The sequence below is a fragment of the Anopheles marshallii genome, chromosome 2 (assembly GCF_943734725.1).
Source record: "Anopheles marshallii chromosome 2, idAnoMarsDA_429_01, whole genome shotgun sequence".
NCBI classification, from domain to species: Eukaryota; Metazoa; Arthropoda; class Insecta; order Diptera; family Culicidae; genus Anopheles; species Anopheles marshallii.
Window position 1 is genome coordinate 73,439,636 of NC_071326.1, and position 18,146 is coordinate 73,457,781.

The window sequence follows — 18,146 nt, forward strand, 5'->3', positions numbered from 1 at the left end:
TATCCTTTCTTAGGCTGATAACTGACAACACGCAAAGAGGAAGTAAGCCTCACAATGTACTTCTTCTTCCTGGTTCCAAACACTTTGCTAACGTCTTTACTAACTGAAGCAGTTCAGCAGGATAGAACTGAGACCATGATGATGCTTATAACTACCTTTATAACACACACACACGATCTTATATTATACATGCTAACGCTAACTTTTTCAAACATTGAACGCTTGTTTCGCTTTCTTAAGTTAAAGTCTAATATGTGGATGATGAATGTACCCACGATAAATCACATTGTAAATGCTAAGATCCATGCTACACCGCAAGGATAATATTTTGCAAAACAGAAATAATATTTTGTTATAGGGTAAAAAGAGTGGGTTCATGATCCCGGTATGAGCATAACAAAAAAAAAAAAAATTGTACAAAATTGATAAACAGTGGCGTGGGTTTTGTTTTTTGGTAAATTTGCAAAATTAAAACTAACCCCTTTTCAGTCAGTTTTCATCTACTCAACGCGTTACCTAACTGCATGAACTGTTCCGCTGCATTAAAGGTTCCTTCGCAATGAAGCTGGGCGACTGTGCCACCGAGGAACTATTGATAGCCGACAGCAAACCATCCGCTAACGGTGCATTGTTGTATGGCATGAGTGGATGGAGTTTTGCTGCTCCGGATTCGCTAAATATCAATACTATATTTTGGGATTGTGCATTCCCATCCAAACTGGGGTGTTCCGTAACGGACACTGGTTGTGTGCACGGTTTCACTGTTGGTGTTGGTACTTTCAGTATAGTACGTTCCATGTTGATGTGATTATTGGTGATGAACAGAACGGCCGATTCGTTCCCAGCATTGGATTTGCTACTACTGTCACCGGATGGTGTTACGCTCTTGGGCAACGGTGACAAAGATTGGTCACCGTTCGGCCGCACCGAGTCGGCTAAATCAGGCGCTATCGCTTGTTGGTTTGTGACATTCCCAACCGTATGGTTGGGTAGATTATTTTTAGAAACTGTTAAATCCTCGGCGATATTTTGTGTTTGGGTACATAAGCCCGTTGGTGAATTTTTGGGCTGTACCGTACTCGTCGTCGGTCGTACTATATGTGAGGTGCTGCTGACCAGCATCGGGCACACCTTCTTGTCGGACGTCACAAATTGGTTAAATACTGTTAAGAAATCTTTACTATTGTCGAACAAGTCGGGCGATGGTTTTTTGGTCGGAGTTGCGTACATCACCGGCTTAACGTTTACTGGAGCTGGCTGGGTAGGCTTGGGGCTTTCAGCTGATTTTTTCTTACCAGGATCAGGAATCGTTTTACTTACACTACTGGTGCCTGCCGATAAGGCTGTACCACACGTGCCATCCGGCTTCGTTAAATTAGCATCATTATTCGGTTTGTTATTTTTCCGCAATAGACTAGAGTTCGACACCGGTTTTCTCGGACGCGATTTCGCTACTCGAGTTATTGAACAGGTGTGGGGAAGTTCTGCCTTATGATTGATTGCGGTCGTACAATCACGCACAGGACTCGCCCGCTGTACAATCTCTCCGGGAAACGGTTTCATTATGTCCGTTAGCACGAGATCGGGAAATGATTTGCTCAAGTGATTGGGACATGATTTACTCACTGGATCGGGAAGTGACTTGCGCACGTTCGTTTTTGTGATTGCTTTAATAGATCCTTTGACCGATGGCATCGAATGACGCGCTCGCACACTTAGCGGATCTACCTCGTCCACAGATACGGGCCGCCGATAGGTCGGTGCTTTTAGGATGCAAATTCTTCCACCCGCAAACCCTCCGGTCGTTTTACTCTCAATGCGCAACGGGTCGGATGGTGTAATGGGATGGGGTTTTTGATTCCTTGGCAAGCCACGTTCAAACTCAGCCTGAAGCTTCCGTTCGATTAGCAGCCTTTTAAGCCGTTCGTTCTCCATTTGCCTTTGCTTGCGCTCATTAGCTGCGGCTGCTTTTTTCTCTGCCACCTGCTTCTGCCTCTGTTCTTTTTTAATTTCTTTTTCCTTCTTTTTCGCTTCCAACTGTGCCCTCCTATTGGTGGCCCGGTTCGATTCTTCACTCGTATCCTCTCGCTTTCGGGGTGTTATACTTTTGCGACCCCGTGCACGACCATGGGTACTCGAGTACCAGTCGTCATCATAGTCACTGTCCACTTTTTTCCTTTTTTTCCCCGATTTTTTCCGATTCGTTACGGCTTCGTCGTCCTCCTCATCGTCGAACGGATCGTAAGACGATGGTTTGAAGCTTTTCGATGACTTTTCCGGTTGTGCCGCTGCATCACACTCTTCCTCTTCCTCCGTTATGCCACTAAGCGCCTGTTTGACATCATCCGGCAAGTGCGGATTCTGTTGGATGTCCGTTAAATCTAGGTCGGGGTTTTTCTCCTTGAACGAAATCTTCCGTATGCTGACGGTGGGATTGCAACCCTTTTTCATCGGCATTGGCTCACCCGCTTCAATGCCTTCATCCTTTTCGTCACCTGCTTCGGTTATGCGTGGCGGGGGACCGACGATACAGGTCGGATCTTCCGGGTGCGGACCAAAATCGGTCCCATCCATCCACGCTTCGTACCGTTCCGGTTGGAACCGTTTCACAAACGTGTCCATCAGGATCTTTACCATATCCGAGCTGCAGTAGCACTGGGCCGCACGCTTACCATATTCGATCCACCGCGGCATGGCAAAATTGGTCGATTCGGCACAGTTAAACCCGTGATTAAACCCGGCATGGTAGCCGAACGGAAAGGTAATCATTATTTCATTCTCCTCCTGCGTTATCTTATCGAATGGAATGTTATGTTGCTTGAGTATTTGCGGACTAATGAGCGTCATCTTGTGGCGCAGGAAGGCGGAACAAGTGTTGTGGCTGGCTGGAAAACTGTTTTTAGCCAGCTTTTCCAACTTGCGGCCATGCTCCGGTGGCACTGCGTACCATGTTTTTGGAGCACCAAAGTGCAGATAGTTGATCGAGTACAAGTCCATATCCTCGGTGTGCCAGGCGAATGTTGTTTTCCACATCCCAAAGTATAGGTAAGCCGTATTCACACCATCGATCGATATTCCGTAATCCTCATCCACGTAGTCCAATATCGTACCGAGATGGTTAATGTTCCAGATCTAAAATGAAACAGGCAAGGAATCGGGAAGCAAACGTTAACATCATCGTACAAACGTACATAACAATTTATCAAGATATCTGTCATCAGATTGTAAAACTCACATTGCAGTCTTTATCGGTAATGCTTCCGCACACATCAGCCCCATAAATGGGAGCAACGTATGTTATGTTTTTCCAATACTTTCGCTCTAAATCTTCAAAGTCGAAGTGTTTTGGTGTAGCATAGCTGTAATAGTAGTAAATAGTAGTCGAAAAGCTAAGTACTTGTAACTGAAGTATCTACTATTCCAACAAGCCTTACCGTTCTGTATTAGCCAATTCAGCAAACTGCTTCACGGTCAATGGATTCTTTTGGATGTTGATTTGTTGATAAAGCCCTTGCTTTCCGGCCACTACCTGGCAAATAGGTGCCGGAATAGTAAGGTCTAAGCTATCCAGATTGTATCCAATTTTACGGGGTATCCATTCTGGCGGAGGAATAATCTGCAAATGAAAAAAAAAAGAGTTATAAAACTGAAGAAAACAAACATAAAAGAAACAGGTCCATATGCGATAAGCTTCATTCATGCGCTCAATCGTAACACGCATATGTGATACTACTGTAGCTTTCGTATGGCCGACCCACATGGTGGAATTGTTTACATCGATACTCTACCAGTGTGCGTGTAGTTTGATTTTTTGCCAGTGTGTATGTGAAGCACGTGTATCATACGAAATGCGGCGCCGAGTCTGTTTCTGGCACGACTACTACCACTACTACTACACACATCCCCATCGTATCGATTGTATACAATCGTAAAAGCTTGGTAATGCCAACATTTATAACGCCAGCAAGTTTTTTATCTAACAGAAAAATCAATAACACTACTATATATAGCCATAAGAAGAAAAGTTTGTCACATTTTGTTTAAGAATAATGTCGCCTACACATGGCAACAAAGCAGCATACAGCGAATCGAATTATGGTAGTAGTGGTGTCATAATGCGTAAACGTCAAAATCAGCTGTTTGTTTGGATACTATTGATACTGATATCGTTTTTCATGTCTAATTTCGCTTAAAAACTTCATATTTTCTAGCTTTTTACATTGCTTCAAATTCGAAATGCAATTCGTCTGCATTTGCATCCGCAAAACTTGCTTTATGTTGCATTATTTTAAGGTGTATGTGTGAGCGGCGAATGTTTACAGGACAGTGTAAACAAAAAACTATCCCCTTTTTCACTGAACATCCACAACGTGCTAGGTGGTTTACGCTAGCTGACAGTCGCTTTGCAAAAGATTAGTGAATGACTTATATTTTGTTTATGTTACTAAGAGAATGGCACCAAATTCGGAAAATGAAATGTCACTTAATGTCTTGATCACATGCATCATACAGCAAAAACGGTACTTACCTTCGCTAGACCGGCTTTGTGAGCACCTTGGGACTCTATGTATTCTATGTATTTAGGAAATTTCTTAAACTCTTCCCAAGTTGGCCGGAAAACCTGTATTTTGACGCGTGTATCTTCCGACATTGTGACTGTAGTGGATCTGAAAAGAACCAAACATGGAGAATAAATTAGATGAAACATTTATGTCATGCTGTGTACAGTGCATTAGAAATGCATTGCTTAAGGAAATAAAAGAATGCCGTGAGAAATGATCGAACCATAATCACGAATATGTATCATACATTGCAGATTGCATCATGTGAAAATGCAGAACATTTTTTACACACGTAAATTAGATCGAAAAATGCTATGGTGGCCTACGTGACTTTCTTTACTGTCTCTACCCTGCCCGTGGCAAAGCCCTCTTCACATATCTGCCTCTTGCTACAGTCAACACAGGGCAACACTGGGTCCTGGATCAGATCAGAATATGCACGAGTTTTTCAGCTTAGCGCACTGTTTTATGATAATGAAAAAAATCACTTCTATTCCGTTTTTAATACATTCTATTGGATAATAATCCATTTATGTTGACGGTGCCTTTAGAAAATTCATGGTTTTGGGCATCTGTCTCTTTCTAACAAAATGGTGGTACCAACAAAGCTCTACATTTTTCACACCACTTTTGCGAAGTAATTCTGAATCACTTCGGAACTTATTCCTTATTTCATGGCAAACAATACATACTTAAGACTTTTTGTTACTGAATTGCACGAAAAATCACAGCTTACTTCGTTCTTATGCTGCGGCTGAATGCACCAAACTTTGCACGAAGTGAGTATGACCTGACACTTGTCGTTGGTCGCGTTTAATGGCGTTTTCTATCTCTTGCGCACAGTGGTGCTTTCTCGTCTGCTTCAAACGTCTGACGTCTGACAAAAAAATCCCAACTGACAGTTATGCTGCGTTGTATACAATATGTGTTTACCTATTTGTTTACTGTTTTCAATGTACGATGGACGAAACATTAATTTCGGCAAAAGAAATGAATTTGCTGGAAAGAAAGCAATTTTGCCGGTTGTGTTTCAGCAGTATCGATGAAGAAACGCTTCTATTTTGTAGCGCTTCCGTAGTTGCGTTGTATGATCGAATACATCGATGCACCGGTGTAAAGGTAAGCTTTTCTTTCGCATAGGTACACTTAGACTAAATTAACCGGTCTTTTGTTGTTAGCTGCAGGATTTTCCCGATGTATGCCCCACGGCGTGCGATGGTTGTATTTCTCAGCTCGTTATTTGTGAAAAATTCGTGCAACAATGCCGTGAGGTGGACCAAAAACTACAGCAATTACTCCAACTTCGCAACGAAACACGTGTAGCAGCAACAGGGCAAAATGAAATGTTAATACCCGCAAAACAGCATAACCCAGCAGCAGATGAAGATGTACCCATATCACAGGTACAACATCTACATTCCCAATTCGATGAAATAACAGGTACTGGAAAGAGTACCGGAGATGAGTTTTTGTTGATCGAAATTGTAGATGAGTATGAGGTTGATAATTCCTCAGAAAATGTGCCCATTAAAAGCGACATTAATACTGCGGATGTACCCGTTGACAAGGTACATTGCGGTAAAGGTAGGAAGACCATCCGTAAGTCGCAATGTTCATTATGTGGTACGATGCAGCAAAATTTAAAACAGCACATGCTTGTGCATACGGGTGAAAAGAAGCATGCGTGTCCGCTGTGCCAGAAAGTGTTTGCCCAAAAGGGCAATTTAACATATCACATGCTCCAACACTCGGGCAATTGTCCGTATCGTTGTGATCAGTGCGAGAAAGCGTTCAAGGATCCAACGTCCTTACGATCGCACAAGGTAAATGGCATTAGTGGAATGTGTGAGGTAGAGTAATGGCTATTTTCACGTTATCATTACAGCTTATTCATACGGATGAACGCAAGCATCAATGCGATGTTTGCAACGAAAAGTTCAAACATAAACGTTCGCTGGTCGTCCATATGATGACGCACACACAGGACAAACGATATACTTGCACCGAATGTAAAAGGTCCTTTATCACCAGGTTAGCGTGTCTGTTTGTCCAAGATGTTGTACATTTTTTGAAGAGCAAATTATCTTATCCTCTTTCCCCAGCTGGACATTGAAAAAACACATGCGAACGCACACCGGCGAAAGACCGTACAAGTGTACGGATTGTAGCAAATGTTTTAAAGCGTCGCACAACTTAACCTTGCACAAGCTTTCCCACACCAAGGAACGCCGGTTCCAATGTGATATTTGTGCGAGTTGGTTCAGCTATAAGCATGTGCTCAAGACGCACATGAACGTTCATTTGAAAGCTGAAAAGATGCGTCGGAAGCAGGATATAAAACAGGAACGAGAGAAAAGCAACGGAAGAATAATAAAATCATAAACACACCGGCATTGGGAGCCCTACGAACGGCACACGCTTTACAACACCCCAAACAGTTAAAAACATGTTGACATCGTTTTATCGCTAAGGAAGACACCAATTTCACAAAACTATATCTTCAAGAGGAACTGCTATCTTATCAGTCGCATCGTATGTATCCTTCACATGCTTTACCTCGCTCCTCGCATCAACGCAAATTCGGCCGTGCAATCGTTGAAATACTTTGAAAGCAATAAATATGCCAAGCCAGATGTGTGTGAACATTGCACCGTACCGAACGGAAACAGGTGTGGGAAAAGAAAAGCATAATTCGCAGCGCTAAATGCACCTTTATCTGTGTTGATCATTGGCAATCGAATTTTGCTCCCTCAATGTTATTCATTACACAATTCTTCCGCTGTGTGCGAACACAAACAATTAAGACATAGCAGTTGAATCATGCTGTTGGGGTGAGATATGGTTTTACGATGATGGCCGGATATTTCTTTTTTTCCCCTATGTTTTTTTAGCACTTCTAATGTCAAGAATGGGAATTCCCCATGTTTGCGCTACCGGATTAACTATTGGCCTCGTAAACAAATATACTATTCGCGTAGTCTGGAGCAGTGTGGGCGAAGTTGCACGATTGCTCAAGAAAGCAAAAGGTTGTTGAGAGCAATCTCTGCGAGGTCATGTGTTAGTGACTATCAGGAGTAGTCTAGGTAGTAGTGGTAACAGTTCTGTGAAGGATACGAAAAATGTCTGCATCTATCTTGAGGGCATTGTCATGCTGAAGAGTTTGCATATCTGCTAAAGTGGAAGCTAATTAATTCCAGGGCGTCGGCCGATCAGGGTTACAATGCTTAAGTATTGTTGTACGCGTGACTATGTAGCTACTGTTCACTAAACTGCATCATAATGCAGCTTGTAGGGAATACGATTGTCAGTTTGTACACGGGCGCTTTGTACTGATCATCATTCATCAATTGTTGTGCGTGCACTTGGCAAAAGCTTCGTTTTGTGGGCGGCAGTACGGTTTGATGGATGAATATCATCGCACAAACATCATTGTCGTGTTTTCCGGTCGGCCCGAAATTTCTGGTGAGTGGAACTGCCCGATCATACACGGTCAATCAATTATCGGAAACGAAAGGTCACATTCACACCGCAATCAGCGTTACAGGGCCTGCTGTTCCCTCAAAACATCACATCCGGAGATGCGCCAGGTGGAACAGTGAATGTGTGTGCACATCCAAAATGGAACAAACATAACGAGCATAACAAACAAACAAAAATAAAAAAACCTACACGATCGTGATCGTGCCACCCCACCCTTGAAACGGGTTGCGGGTGTGTGTCGCGATGACAAATGTGTCTCTCGCAGACTCTTTTCGACGTATCTGCCCCACTCCGAGCACTTGCACACGAAGGTGATGGCCATTTCTCTCGCAGCGAGTACCCTGCGATACGATCCCGCGCGCACGCTACAATTTGTGGTGGCTGTATAAAAGTTTCCGCGAGCCGCCAAAACTCATTCAGTACGCAGCTGGCGGAAAGCGTAACCGGTGCCGTTTGTTGTTTTTTCTTTCTAGTGTCGTAATCGCCAAAACCACCGTACATCGGTACCATTAGTTCAGTGCAACGTGTGTTCGTACGACGCGCAATTTCCAGCACCAGGAAGTGAATAGTTTTTCTCCGGTGAAAAGATGTGGAACGGTATTGTCAGTGGTTTGGTTGTGGTCGCGATCGCAGCTTTGTGTCATGGTAATTACTTGCGTGGATCTAAGTACGGATCCGTTGAGTTCTAGAGGTCTTATTAAACGGTCTACAAAATGAAGCAGGGAAAATTGTACGCCATTAGGCTTCGTGGTGAATGAATTTCACTGGCATTCGCCTCAGCTGTATAGGCATCGGGAAACAGGTTTTGCTATGCCCACCGATGCGTTCGATAGGGTCACATCGATGTTTGTGTAGCCGCCAACCAAACATAAACGCTTGTCCGCTAAACGCCATTGACTTGGTTTGTCATTGAGACGGTGCGGCCTCGGTGCAGCGTCGTGTTGGTGATGGATTTACATGTTTTAAACGAAAAGCAGCCTTAACTCGCGGTAATCACTTAAATGCTGGTGAACAAATCGACCCGGTGATGATCAATTGTATCGCTAAGCTCACTTCAGCTCCCAACAAGCTTTATGTTCGGTGTCATTGAAATTTTGTTTAACTACCGATTGTGCTAACGATAGAAGAACGAAATCATGGAACTAATGTATTCAACACTTCCGGATTTGGTTAATCGAACTCTTCCGGCCAAGTACACATTGTCACCTTCCCTCACTCCATTCCTGGTATTGCAGGTGCGTGCGAAGAACCATGTCCAGTACCGCCAAAACACTACAGCGAGCTTGGTTGCAAACCCATCGTCGAGGAAGGTCAGTGTTGCCCGAAAAGGTAAGTCCTGCCGGGAGTTTCCGGCAGGTGAACGAACTTAACTTTATTCTCCCACACTCCAGGTACGAATGTCCGGAGTTGACAGATCGTGACGGAAACAAATGTTACTTCAATGGAAAAATTTATCCCGCTGGTGGTAAGCTGGCGCCGGCAGATCAGGAAATGAATTCTTGCTCACCCGCCTGCTTTTGCTCGAAGTAAGTTTCGCTCGATGTGCTTTTGCTGGCGTTGCTCTGATATGTTTTCGGTTCCTCACTTCCAGCAACACCGCACCGGCCACATTCCAGTGTGCCAGCATAGATTGTTTCGAGTTTTTGGATGCGGGTGCGGACGATTGCATTCACCAGTACACGCAGTATGGATGCTGTGCGTCGAACACCGTGTGCGGGAAGGAGAAGCTTCAAAAGCTTGCGCAGTGCTATCTGGACGACAAGCTGTATTACGAAGGCCAGCGCATGTACCCGGCGGATGAACCGTGCCATTCTTGCCTCTGCAAAGCCGGCTTCGATAACAGCACCCTGGTGGACAATCCACACTGCCACGAGATACAGTGCGGACTGGAACTGCACGCTGGCAATCGGATCGCGATGGGTTGCATACCGATCTACTTCGGAAATCATCGATGCTGTCCAATCTCGTGGAAGTGCCGTAAGTAGCGTAGCGTTACATCATTATTTGGGGCAACCATTTCAACTCGGTGGGGGTGGTGTTTTTTTTCCTTTGTAGCGACCGACAATGATGAGGCGATCGTCGACGGGCGTACGGAACAAAACGATGTGCAGGAACCGAACATGCAGTGTAAGTTCGGTAAGCTGACGCTCAACAAGGGTGATGGCATTACCAGCGACAACAAGTGTGTCGATTGCAAATGCACGGTGCCACCGTTGGCTCATTGCATTCAGCGTGCAGATTGTTAGGAGGAAAGTAGATTAGCATAAGTTATGTTCTTTTTTGGTACAATCATTATTTAAAATATATGAGAAGTGAGGGATGCGTACTTAACTGGCTCATGAAGAAGCTGTGTTCAAATAAAGCTACCAATAAATTTTAAAACTGTGTCATATAAGATGAAATTGTGCGAACGGTCTACAAAGACTTAATAGGTGTGGTTGGCCGGTGTCATTATAATGAAATGCCCATACCACCGACGATTGCCTCGTCTAATCCCTACTCTAAACCTTGTGAGGCAAAAATTTATAGTGTTCTCCGAATCGAGAGGGTGTCGTCAATTTTGAATATGGTCCATGTCTCAAAGGTGTAATACCGAAACTATATCAGTTCCATATAGTTCCAACATCATTCGTCGCAAAAAGTTTTGAGTAAAGAAGTTTGCTTAGACAGGTTGTTAACCAGCGCGTATCTCAAAATGAATACTACTGTCTACTGACCTTTGATCCAAAGAATGCGATATTTTGGACGATTTCAAATATGCGATTACGTATCTATGCGTTACTACTGTCTAGGTCGGAATGTGGTAGTGGGTTTGTTGATGGTTCCTAATAATTTAAGATTTCACCTTGTTTACCTTCAGCCCTGGGTTTTGCGCTGTCTGCTCTATCTTCTGATAACCATACACTACGTAGAAGCGCCATTAACTTATGATGTCTATGTCATCAGCGTAAGTCAGGATCAAGATAATGTTTTCACCCTTGAATCACGAATGGTCCCCTCTAACACTAGGTTGAACAGATGATAGGCTAATCGAGCGCCTTGGCGCAGACTATCGGTATTTCCCGTACGAGTACTTGAACACTGTAATACCCCCCAAATTAAGTGTATGGGGTTGATGATGCCAATATTTTAGTGTTGGATAAATATGATTCAGATCTAAATCTAAATCTCTACTTCAAAAGTTCATGTATCCTCAAAGATCTATGAATCATTTAAGAATTATATCGTCCATGGAGCTTATCCATGCTTGGGAGTCGATTCCTGATTTGAATCACTGTTCTCAATTGATTAATTACTAATTATCTCATACCTCAGTGATAGTTCGAAGAACTTCGCTGAAGTGCTGAATCCATTCTTCCATTTTTGATCAGTTCGGCTACTATTCAGTTGGTAGCTTGTGCCTTGTTATTCTTGAGCCGACCTTGAGGATTTCAAGGTAAGTCGATGCTAGTAGTACTATATAATCGTTTAATAACTCATCAACATACTGAGCCCATTGCCGGAGGGCTTTTGACTTGGAACTGGCCAGATCTTCATTCTTATAACGACAACAGCTTACCTCAACTTTAAAGTTTTTCGGTGATCTGGTATCTCTTAATACAATTTTGTTCCGATTCCGTAACGCACTCTGAATTCTTGAAATTCCCGCATCAGCTGTTTCTACCAGATTTGTTTCTCGGTGTGTTGAACTTCCATCTCCTCCTGTTTGAGCGGTGTATGTCCTGTTGCATGTGCGTTCTACACTGCAGCTCCACTGCTCGGTGTGCACAATGTCTATTTCCAAATATATTGAGAATTGTTTGCCTATGTATTCCCTACCCTACTGTTTATATTCCTTATTTAACCAAATTCTATTTAAATTAAGTTTTCTACTCTAAATTTCAACTTCTATCAATCGCCGAGGTTCACGGCGCAAGGGGAGTTCTTTCATTAACTGACATTTACAGTATACGGCGTCAGATGAAGTATTTTATTATTAGTATTTTAATCAAAACTCTTCAATGAAGTTTATATAGATAAAATTGTTGAAATGTTACCACGAAAGTTAATTAGGACTGTTTCACGTTTGTCTACATCTACATATTCTATTTGACGGTAAGAAAAGTAACAACCATCAGAGAGTTACTACCAGCAGGGCAGAGAATTTCGCTTCCCATTAATTATCAACATTTAACGAAATTTAGTTAACCGAAGGCCCCTCTGATACCTGAAGTACGCGAGATGAACATATCCCCAAGGTGGGGTCATTCATTAATCTGTTTATCGTTTTGCTGCCATCAAGCAAAACGGGTTTTCGTTTGGAACCTAAAGCTCAAAAAGAACTCGTTGTTCCCTGTTCTGTAAAGGTAAACGTTTGCGTAGCTGCATCTTTGTTTCTTTAAAGACGTTCCCAAAACACGAACACGATTGTGTAGTACCTTCGATCGGTGCGATGAGATCATCGGGTCATCTTCCCAAACCAAGCTTTGCCCGCAGGGAAGCTACAATGGCAGACGATCGATCGATAGCGCACAGCATAATCAGTAGTTGTTCTTCGATCGTATGGTGTGGTTGAGTGCGATTTCGAGATGCGCTTGTTGTTGATTTTCACCGTAGCGCTATGCAGCGGTAAGTGATCGAGTTAAACGGTGTAGTTTGCCTAACTTACCACTTGTTTCAATTATTTTGTTAGTGCTGGTGGCGGTGTTTGGATGCGATGTGCCGCTAGTGCACTATAAAACCATGCAATGTACACCGGTTGGAAGTCGTCCCGATGGGTGTCCGGAGAGGTACGATTGTCCGTCGATAACGGCACACGACAACAGTAAATGTTACTACAACGGCAAGACGTACGACATTGACCAGACCGTACCGGACGCGGAGGTTTCACAGTTTTGCTCCGCGCAGTGTTACTGCCGATCGTAAGTCACAAGAAAATGGGTCGATTCTCCTCGTATTTTCAATTTAACTTACCTCGCTGTCCGTAAACTCGCGCAGGGCTAATCCGGTGGCAAAATTCCGCTGCGTGCATGTGGACTGTGCGGAGTTTTTCCAGCGGTTCGATTACGACAACTGTCTGCGGCAGTACACCCGGCAAAGGTGCTGTTCGACTGGTACGGTGTGTGGCCAGGAGCGGGATAAGCTGGCGACGTGTGAGCTGGAGGATGAGATCTACAAGGAAGGCCAACGTATGCGCTTCAAGGATAACAAGTGCCGTACCTGCATTTGTTCTGCCGACTTTAACCGGAACGCAACCGATACCGATCCGAACTGTTTCGATATGAACTGTGGGTTCGAGCTGTTCAGCGAGAAGCAAGTGTATGGTGGTGGGATTCCTGTGTACAAGCAAGACGTGTGCTGTCCTTGGGAGTGGCGTATGCGTAAGTGGACTGAGGAAGAACCTGTTTAGGGGTAAGGGAGAGGAGACTAGCATCTAATCGAGTTTATTTGCAGCAAAACCTGCGGACAGTGTCGTGAAGGGTAGTGGCAAACCGGCGACGGACCCAAAGCTGCAATGCAAGTACGGCAGTCTTACACTCGATGTGGGCGATTCGTTGGACCTGCCGCAGAAAACGGAACACGGACAGAAGATGTCCTGTAGCTGCCAGGTCCCACCACTGATGCACTGTACGCTGGGCTAAGGTATTTCTTTACTCCGAAAACAATGATTAAACAATGATCGATTATTGTAAACACAATACAAAACTGTTTAATATTTCTGCAATGTATGAAGTTACACCTGTTCTTGTGTGTAAAGCTTTTGTTGTATTTTAATGTTGTGTTTATGGTGATATCACGTTCAACATGAAGTTCTACACCGGGCGTTAGGCAGCCGTTAAGATAATTGTTGTGCTTAATGAATCTTTTACGAAGAGCTATTCACATGAATCTTTAGTGAAGAATCATTGGGATCATGAATCGATTCAAAAGATTCATGAATTCTAAAAGCTACTAATGACTCTTCGAGATTTATGAATCATCGTACATTCATGATTCTCTAGGGTGATTTTGATTATTATTGCTTCTGAAATAAGTATTTTTGTACGTCATGAATCTTTAGAAAATGGAGATTCGGATTAATTCATTCTGTTCAAAGATTCGTCCAGGTTCATGAATTTGAATCAGAATTACCCAACACTAGTTAGGATGCAGTGCACCATTGGCGGTATGGCACAGAAACATTCGTAAATGCCAACAGACGTTACATCCGGAACTAATGATTCACCTACGCGTAACGTTAAGTTGCCGTAGGTGCATCTGTGATCATTCGTTACCCCATCCCAATCGCTGGACATTATATCCGTTGCTCTGTTGATACGATCCGCAGATTTTGCTAAAAAGAAAGCAATACTTTGTCAAAGTGTCAAACTCTTATGGCATATGGGCTCTCTCCGATTACTTACGCGGCCTCCACTCCCATGGGCAGCAGCGAGTTCCGTAATACACCGGTGCACTATCGTTTCCCAACACCGAGGGCGATATTAATTCAAACGCACACTCGTTCGTATAACACTTCGCCTGCGACAGAGGATCACTCGCGTTGAAGTGTTCTGTGCAGATGCAGGTGAGACACGGATCGTTCGGGAATTGCATTCGTTCCCCTTCGTAGTAGGTCACACTGCCGATCGTACACTTTGGCAGGTTCGTCCGTTTGTCACCGCATGCTTGTCTCGACGAGCAGCAATCATTTGTGCGGTACTGACGCACACAGCCGGCCCGATGCGGTGATAAGAATTCTGGGCAATCGATATGGGCACAGTGGAATTCGGCTACTCCTCGTCGCGAATTCCTGGTTGGGTAGGAGAAGTTATCTGGTGTAAGTAATTCGTGTTTTGAGTGCGACTGTTTTTGGTAGTCTGGAGTACCAACATTTGACATGTACACAGTGCCAAACAGGACGATTTCACCTTCTCGTCCGGTACGTTCGCATGCAGTTCGTACGTTTTTCCGTACAGATAACACTTATCACTAGCGCGATGCTCCAGCGCCGAGCAGTTGAACCTGAAAGGGTATTGGAAGTTATTTTGGGACCTATTGTTGCGGTTTTGCTGGATCTCGGAAAACCCCACGGAACCCCACCACTGTTTAATGGTCTTACCAACGAGGGCATCCCTGGAGGTTAAGCTCGTCGCTTGGTTCACAACCAATTGTGGTGTAGTGTTTCGTCGGTACTGGACAGCCAGCCAGGACGTACGTACCTGTGATGAAGTGAACATGTTTTAAAGCCTTTGATTCCAGATCCAGCAATAAACTTACCTCCCACAATAATTACGGTGAGATAGATCCAGAGGGTTGGGAAATCGTGCTCCGAACGAGGAGACATGTCCATTTCTTCGCGCTCAGATCAATGATTTGTGGGAACGATGTGTCCGCTCTTCTCCGCTAGTATCTGCACTGCATTACTACCACACAACGACGTCAAGCCGGGGAGGTTACTACAACTGCTGGCCGAATGGATTTTAGGTGCCGGTTTGTTCTTTTTTCGCAACGAGATTCCGGATGCGATAAGCCACCCTACACACAGACACGATCGATCGAGTGAATGGGTTTGTTATGTCGCGTGATGTTATTTCGTTGAACTGCCAATAGCACATCAAAATAAATGCACCGTCCGCAAGGAATTGCGCGATCGTTTTTGCAGCTGATCAGCGTAATCAGATGTGAAGGCTTACGGTCCAAGCGCCGTTCCAGGTACTTAAGGTTGGGAAGGCGTGCCTTTGCGAAATACTGCAACCTTTTCGGCCTTAAACAATAGTATTGTAGAGGAAACGGAACGGATTCCTTTATATGGGAAAAATGTATTTAAAGTGTACTGGGAACACAGTTTGAAAAACAGCCTTATCATTATTAAAAAAAGCAAAAACAAAAAATAATGCTTTACCCTCGTCTACTATTAAATAAATCAAGATCTCCGGTTAAAATATCACCAGCTTCGCACGACATGTCTGGCTCCTTCTGGTTTCTACTGGATCGTACGGTCAGTTTGATCGAATTTCTATGTCTATCTGGGTTTATCTTATGGTTTTATGTTATGCAAAGTGTAATATTTGAGTGGGTAACATGATTTTGGGTAGCTACTCCTGCACCATTAGCTTCTGTATGCGACTAGATACGAACTCCATCTCGTGTGAATGTTGTGAACCCTCGAGCGAGTTGTCTACCCGTACATTCTCCAGTGAGCGTGCTTTTTTCAATACCACTACCGGATTCCAATACCTAGCTGCACCGTGTCCCGGTGCATTTATCGATACATCCATCATTGCCGCCGTAGGTTCACAGGTTTCCATCAGTATGGATGACACACCCGCACTAGATACGATAGTGGATGTGGCTGAGTTAGTACTGCTAGTACTGGCAGTTTCTTGCACGACCGACTGCTGCAAGTTCGATGGGTCGGAACTTTCACTCTTCGTGCGAGTTCTATGCGGTATAAAGTATGGGCGCATACGCCCGTACGGTGTGTAGCAGTGAGCTTTAGGCGATGTCTGTAAGAAGAACGGATGAGTTAGAATCAGCATGCTGGGTTACTGTTCCATACTAACCTCATTTTCGTACACTCCCATAGAAAAGTGTACATTATTGCCACGATGATTACGCGTGCCACGATGACAAACGTTGGGTACCGTTTTCATAACATTGCGTTCTGGATTGCGCGAATCGTGGTATGAAAAGGGAGGGAACACAAAAGGGTCTCCCGAATAATGTGCATCTTTGGTTTGATCTACGTCCTGTTTCGTTTGGCACATCGATGTAAGTTCTGTTACCGGTACACTAGTTTCGTCGTTAGACTGTACCAAAACAAAGAGAAAAAAATATAAAAAAAAGATTTTCAAAACAGGTAACACGTAATACTTACTTGCATTTTTAAGCCTTGAGAATGTAAAGTGAAAGATTGCTTTCAATGTGAAGTACGGGTGTGAAAGTATTTGGAAGCAATGAATGGATTAATTCCGCTTCACTGTAATTAACATGACGCAGCTATCAAACTGTTATGATCGTTGGAGTTTTAATTCGATCGGTGGTTAGGTGGCAGTGATGTGTAAAAATGATTCCAGTCAACACACACCACGTCACCCAATCGACATCTCATTGAAAGCAATTTTGGTGTGCCTTTTGGACAAAGTATGTCCGGAACGTTACTAGAGGAAAATAAAGAACTAAAATTAGCACACGAAAAATGCAAAGGAACTTCGTTTCTTACATACCATCTACGATACTCTGCTTTTTCGTTGATTTGCGTCTTTGTGCCAAGGAATTGCACGAAAATCCAACATCATATACGCGCTGGGTGGCGACTTTTTTTATTCTACTCCTTAAAATGATGGCACTGTATGAGAAAAAGATAACAAAATGCTGTTTTACTTCAGGTATAGATTGTAATTTATAGAGAAAATAACTTACGAGTTTGTGATGATGTTATGAACGAAACAGATGATTGTTGTAAACAAAGCGTTCGCTTGACAGCTGCGGTTATGACATAGCCCCGGATAATCGAAAGCATGGCAATGTTTATAAATTGCACAATGGCAGAAAATCCATGGCATTTCGGTTCAAATATATAGTATTTTTGGAACTAACGGCACAAGCAGAAAATCAAACAAAACCAGTTCTTTTTCCAAATTTCGCAAGTTCAAATTCGCATTTAGAAATTCCTCGTATGCATTAAACTTCGAGGGTAATCAGAGAATAACATCAATACTGACGTCCGATAAAAAAAAAGAGGTTGGAGACTTGCCTTTCATGTAGTGGCCAACGACCTAAAGAATTCATGGCTATCGTTTTCTTTATATAAAAAAAACTGTCGTTTGTCGGACGATCGTTTGTTATCATCATATTTTGGTCTACTTTCCAACGTTCGCTGGCTTGGCTTTCAATTTAAACCAGAATACGTGCGTTACAGAGCGTTACATTCCGAGTGAAAAATCATTTCGTTAGTTTTCAAAGTGTGTGGCCGCCGTTGTACTCTAAAAACCGAACACGAGTCTCAACTGAACATTCCGGCTAGGCGTAAATTAAGTAGCTCACTATGCAGATTAAGATTTGCAAACTTCCTGCGATCATACCGAAACGTTCGAATAATTTTTAATCTTCGTTTTAAAGTCGTATAATTGATCTTCCAATGCG

At 43.5% G+C, this 18,146-nt stretch overlaps 6 protein-coding genes across 6 annotated transcripts; 3 read left to right on the forward strand and 3 right to left on the reverse strand.

Annotated features, from left to right (window-relative positions):
• Window positions 1-516: 516 nt before the first annotated feature.
• LOC128718898 (probable lysine-specific demethylase 4B) lies at window positions 517-4,651 on the reverse strand. The gene is made up of 4 exons (XM_053812515.1): window positions 4,529-4,651; window positions 3,435-3,616; window positions 3,236-3,359; window positions 517-3,132 (listed from the first exon to the last, which is right to left on the reverse strand). Exons 1-4 carry the CDS (start codon window positions 4,649-4,651, stop codon window positions 517-519), a joined length of 3,045 nt encoding a protein of 1,014 aa, XP_053668490.1.
• A 1,539-nt stretch (window positions 4,652-6,190) lies between these two features.
• On the forward strand, window positions 6,191-6,944 carry LOC128718540 (gastrula zinc finger protein XlCGF71.1-like). The gene is made up of 3 exons (XM_053812162.1): window positions 6,191-6,385; window positions 6,448-6,593; window positions 6,665-6,944. Exons 1-3 carry the CDS (start codon window positions 6,191-6,193, stop codon window positions 6,942-6,944), a joined length of 621 nt encoding a protein of 206 aa, XP_053668137.1.
• Window positions 6,945-8,629: 1,685 nt separating this feature from the next.
• Window positions 8,630-10,288, forward strand: LOC128708244 (otogelin-like). The gene is made up of 5 exons (XM_053803204.1): window positions 8,630-8,687; window positions 9,278-9,371; window positions 9,434-9,568; window positions 9,634-10,019; window positions 10,098-10,288. Exons 1-5 carry the CDS (start codon window positions 8,630-8,632, stop codon window positions 10,286-10,288), a joined length of 864 nt encoding a protein of 287 aa, XP_053659179.1.
• A 2,322-nt stretch (window positions 10,289-12,610) lies between these two features.
• Window positions 12,611-13,663, forward strand: LOC128708642 (uncharacterized). Its single transcript, XM_053803620.1, has 4 exons — window positions 12,611-12,650; window positions 12,715-12,943; window positions 13,020-13,402; window positions 13,476-13,663. Exons 1-4 carry the CDS (start codon window positions 12,611-12,613, stop codon window positions 13,661-13,663), a joined length of 840 nt encoding a protein of 279 aa, XP_053659595.1.
• Window positions 13,664-14,149: 486 nt separating this feature from the next.
• LOC128718541 (uncharacterized) lies at window positions 14,150-15,965 on the reverse strand. Its single transcript, XM_053812164.1, has 6 exons — window positions 15,950-15,965; window positions 15,279-15,353; window positions 15,121-15,220; window positions 14,892-15,023; window positions 14,426-14,811; window positions 14,150-14,355 (listed from the first exon to the last, which is right to left on the reverse strand). Exons 1-6 carry the CDS (start codon window positions 15,963-15,965, stop codon window positions 14,150-14,152), a joined length of 915 nt encoding a protein of 304 aa, XP_053668139.1.
• A 131-nt stretch (window positions 15,966-16,096) lies between these two features.
• On the reverse strand, window positions 16,097-16,884 carry LOC128718542 (uncharacterized). Its single transcript, XM_053812165.1, has 4 exons — window positions 16,879-16,884; window positions 16,565-16,810; window positions 16,398-16,507; window positions 16,097-16,367 (listed from the first exon to the last, which is right to left on the reverse strand). The coding sequence occupies exons 1-4, from the start codon at window positions 16,882-16,884 to the stop codon at window positions 16,097-16,099; spliced, it is 633 nt and encodes a 210-aa protein (XP_053668140.1).
• Between the last annotated feature and the right edge of the window lie 1,262 nt (window positions 16,885-18,146).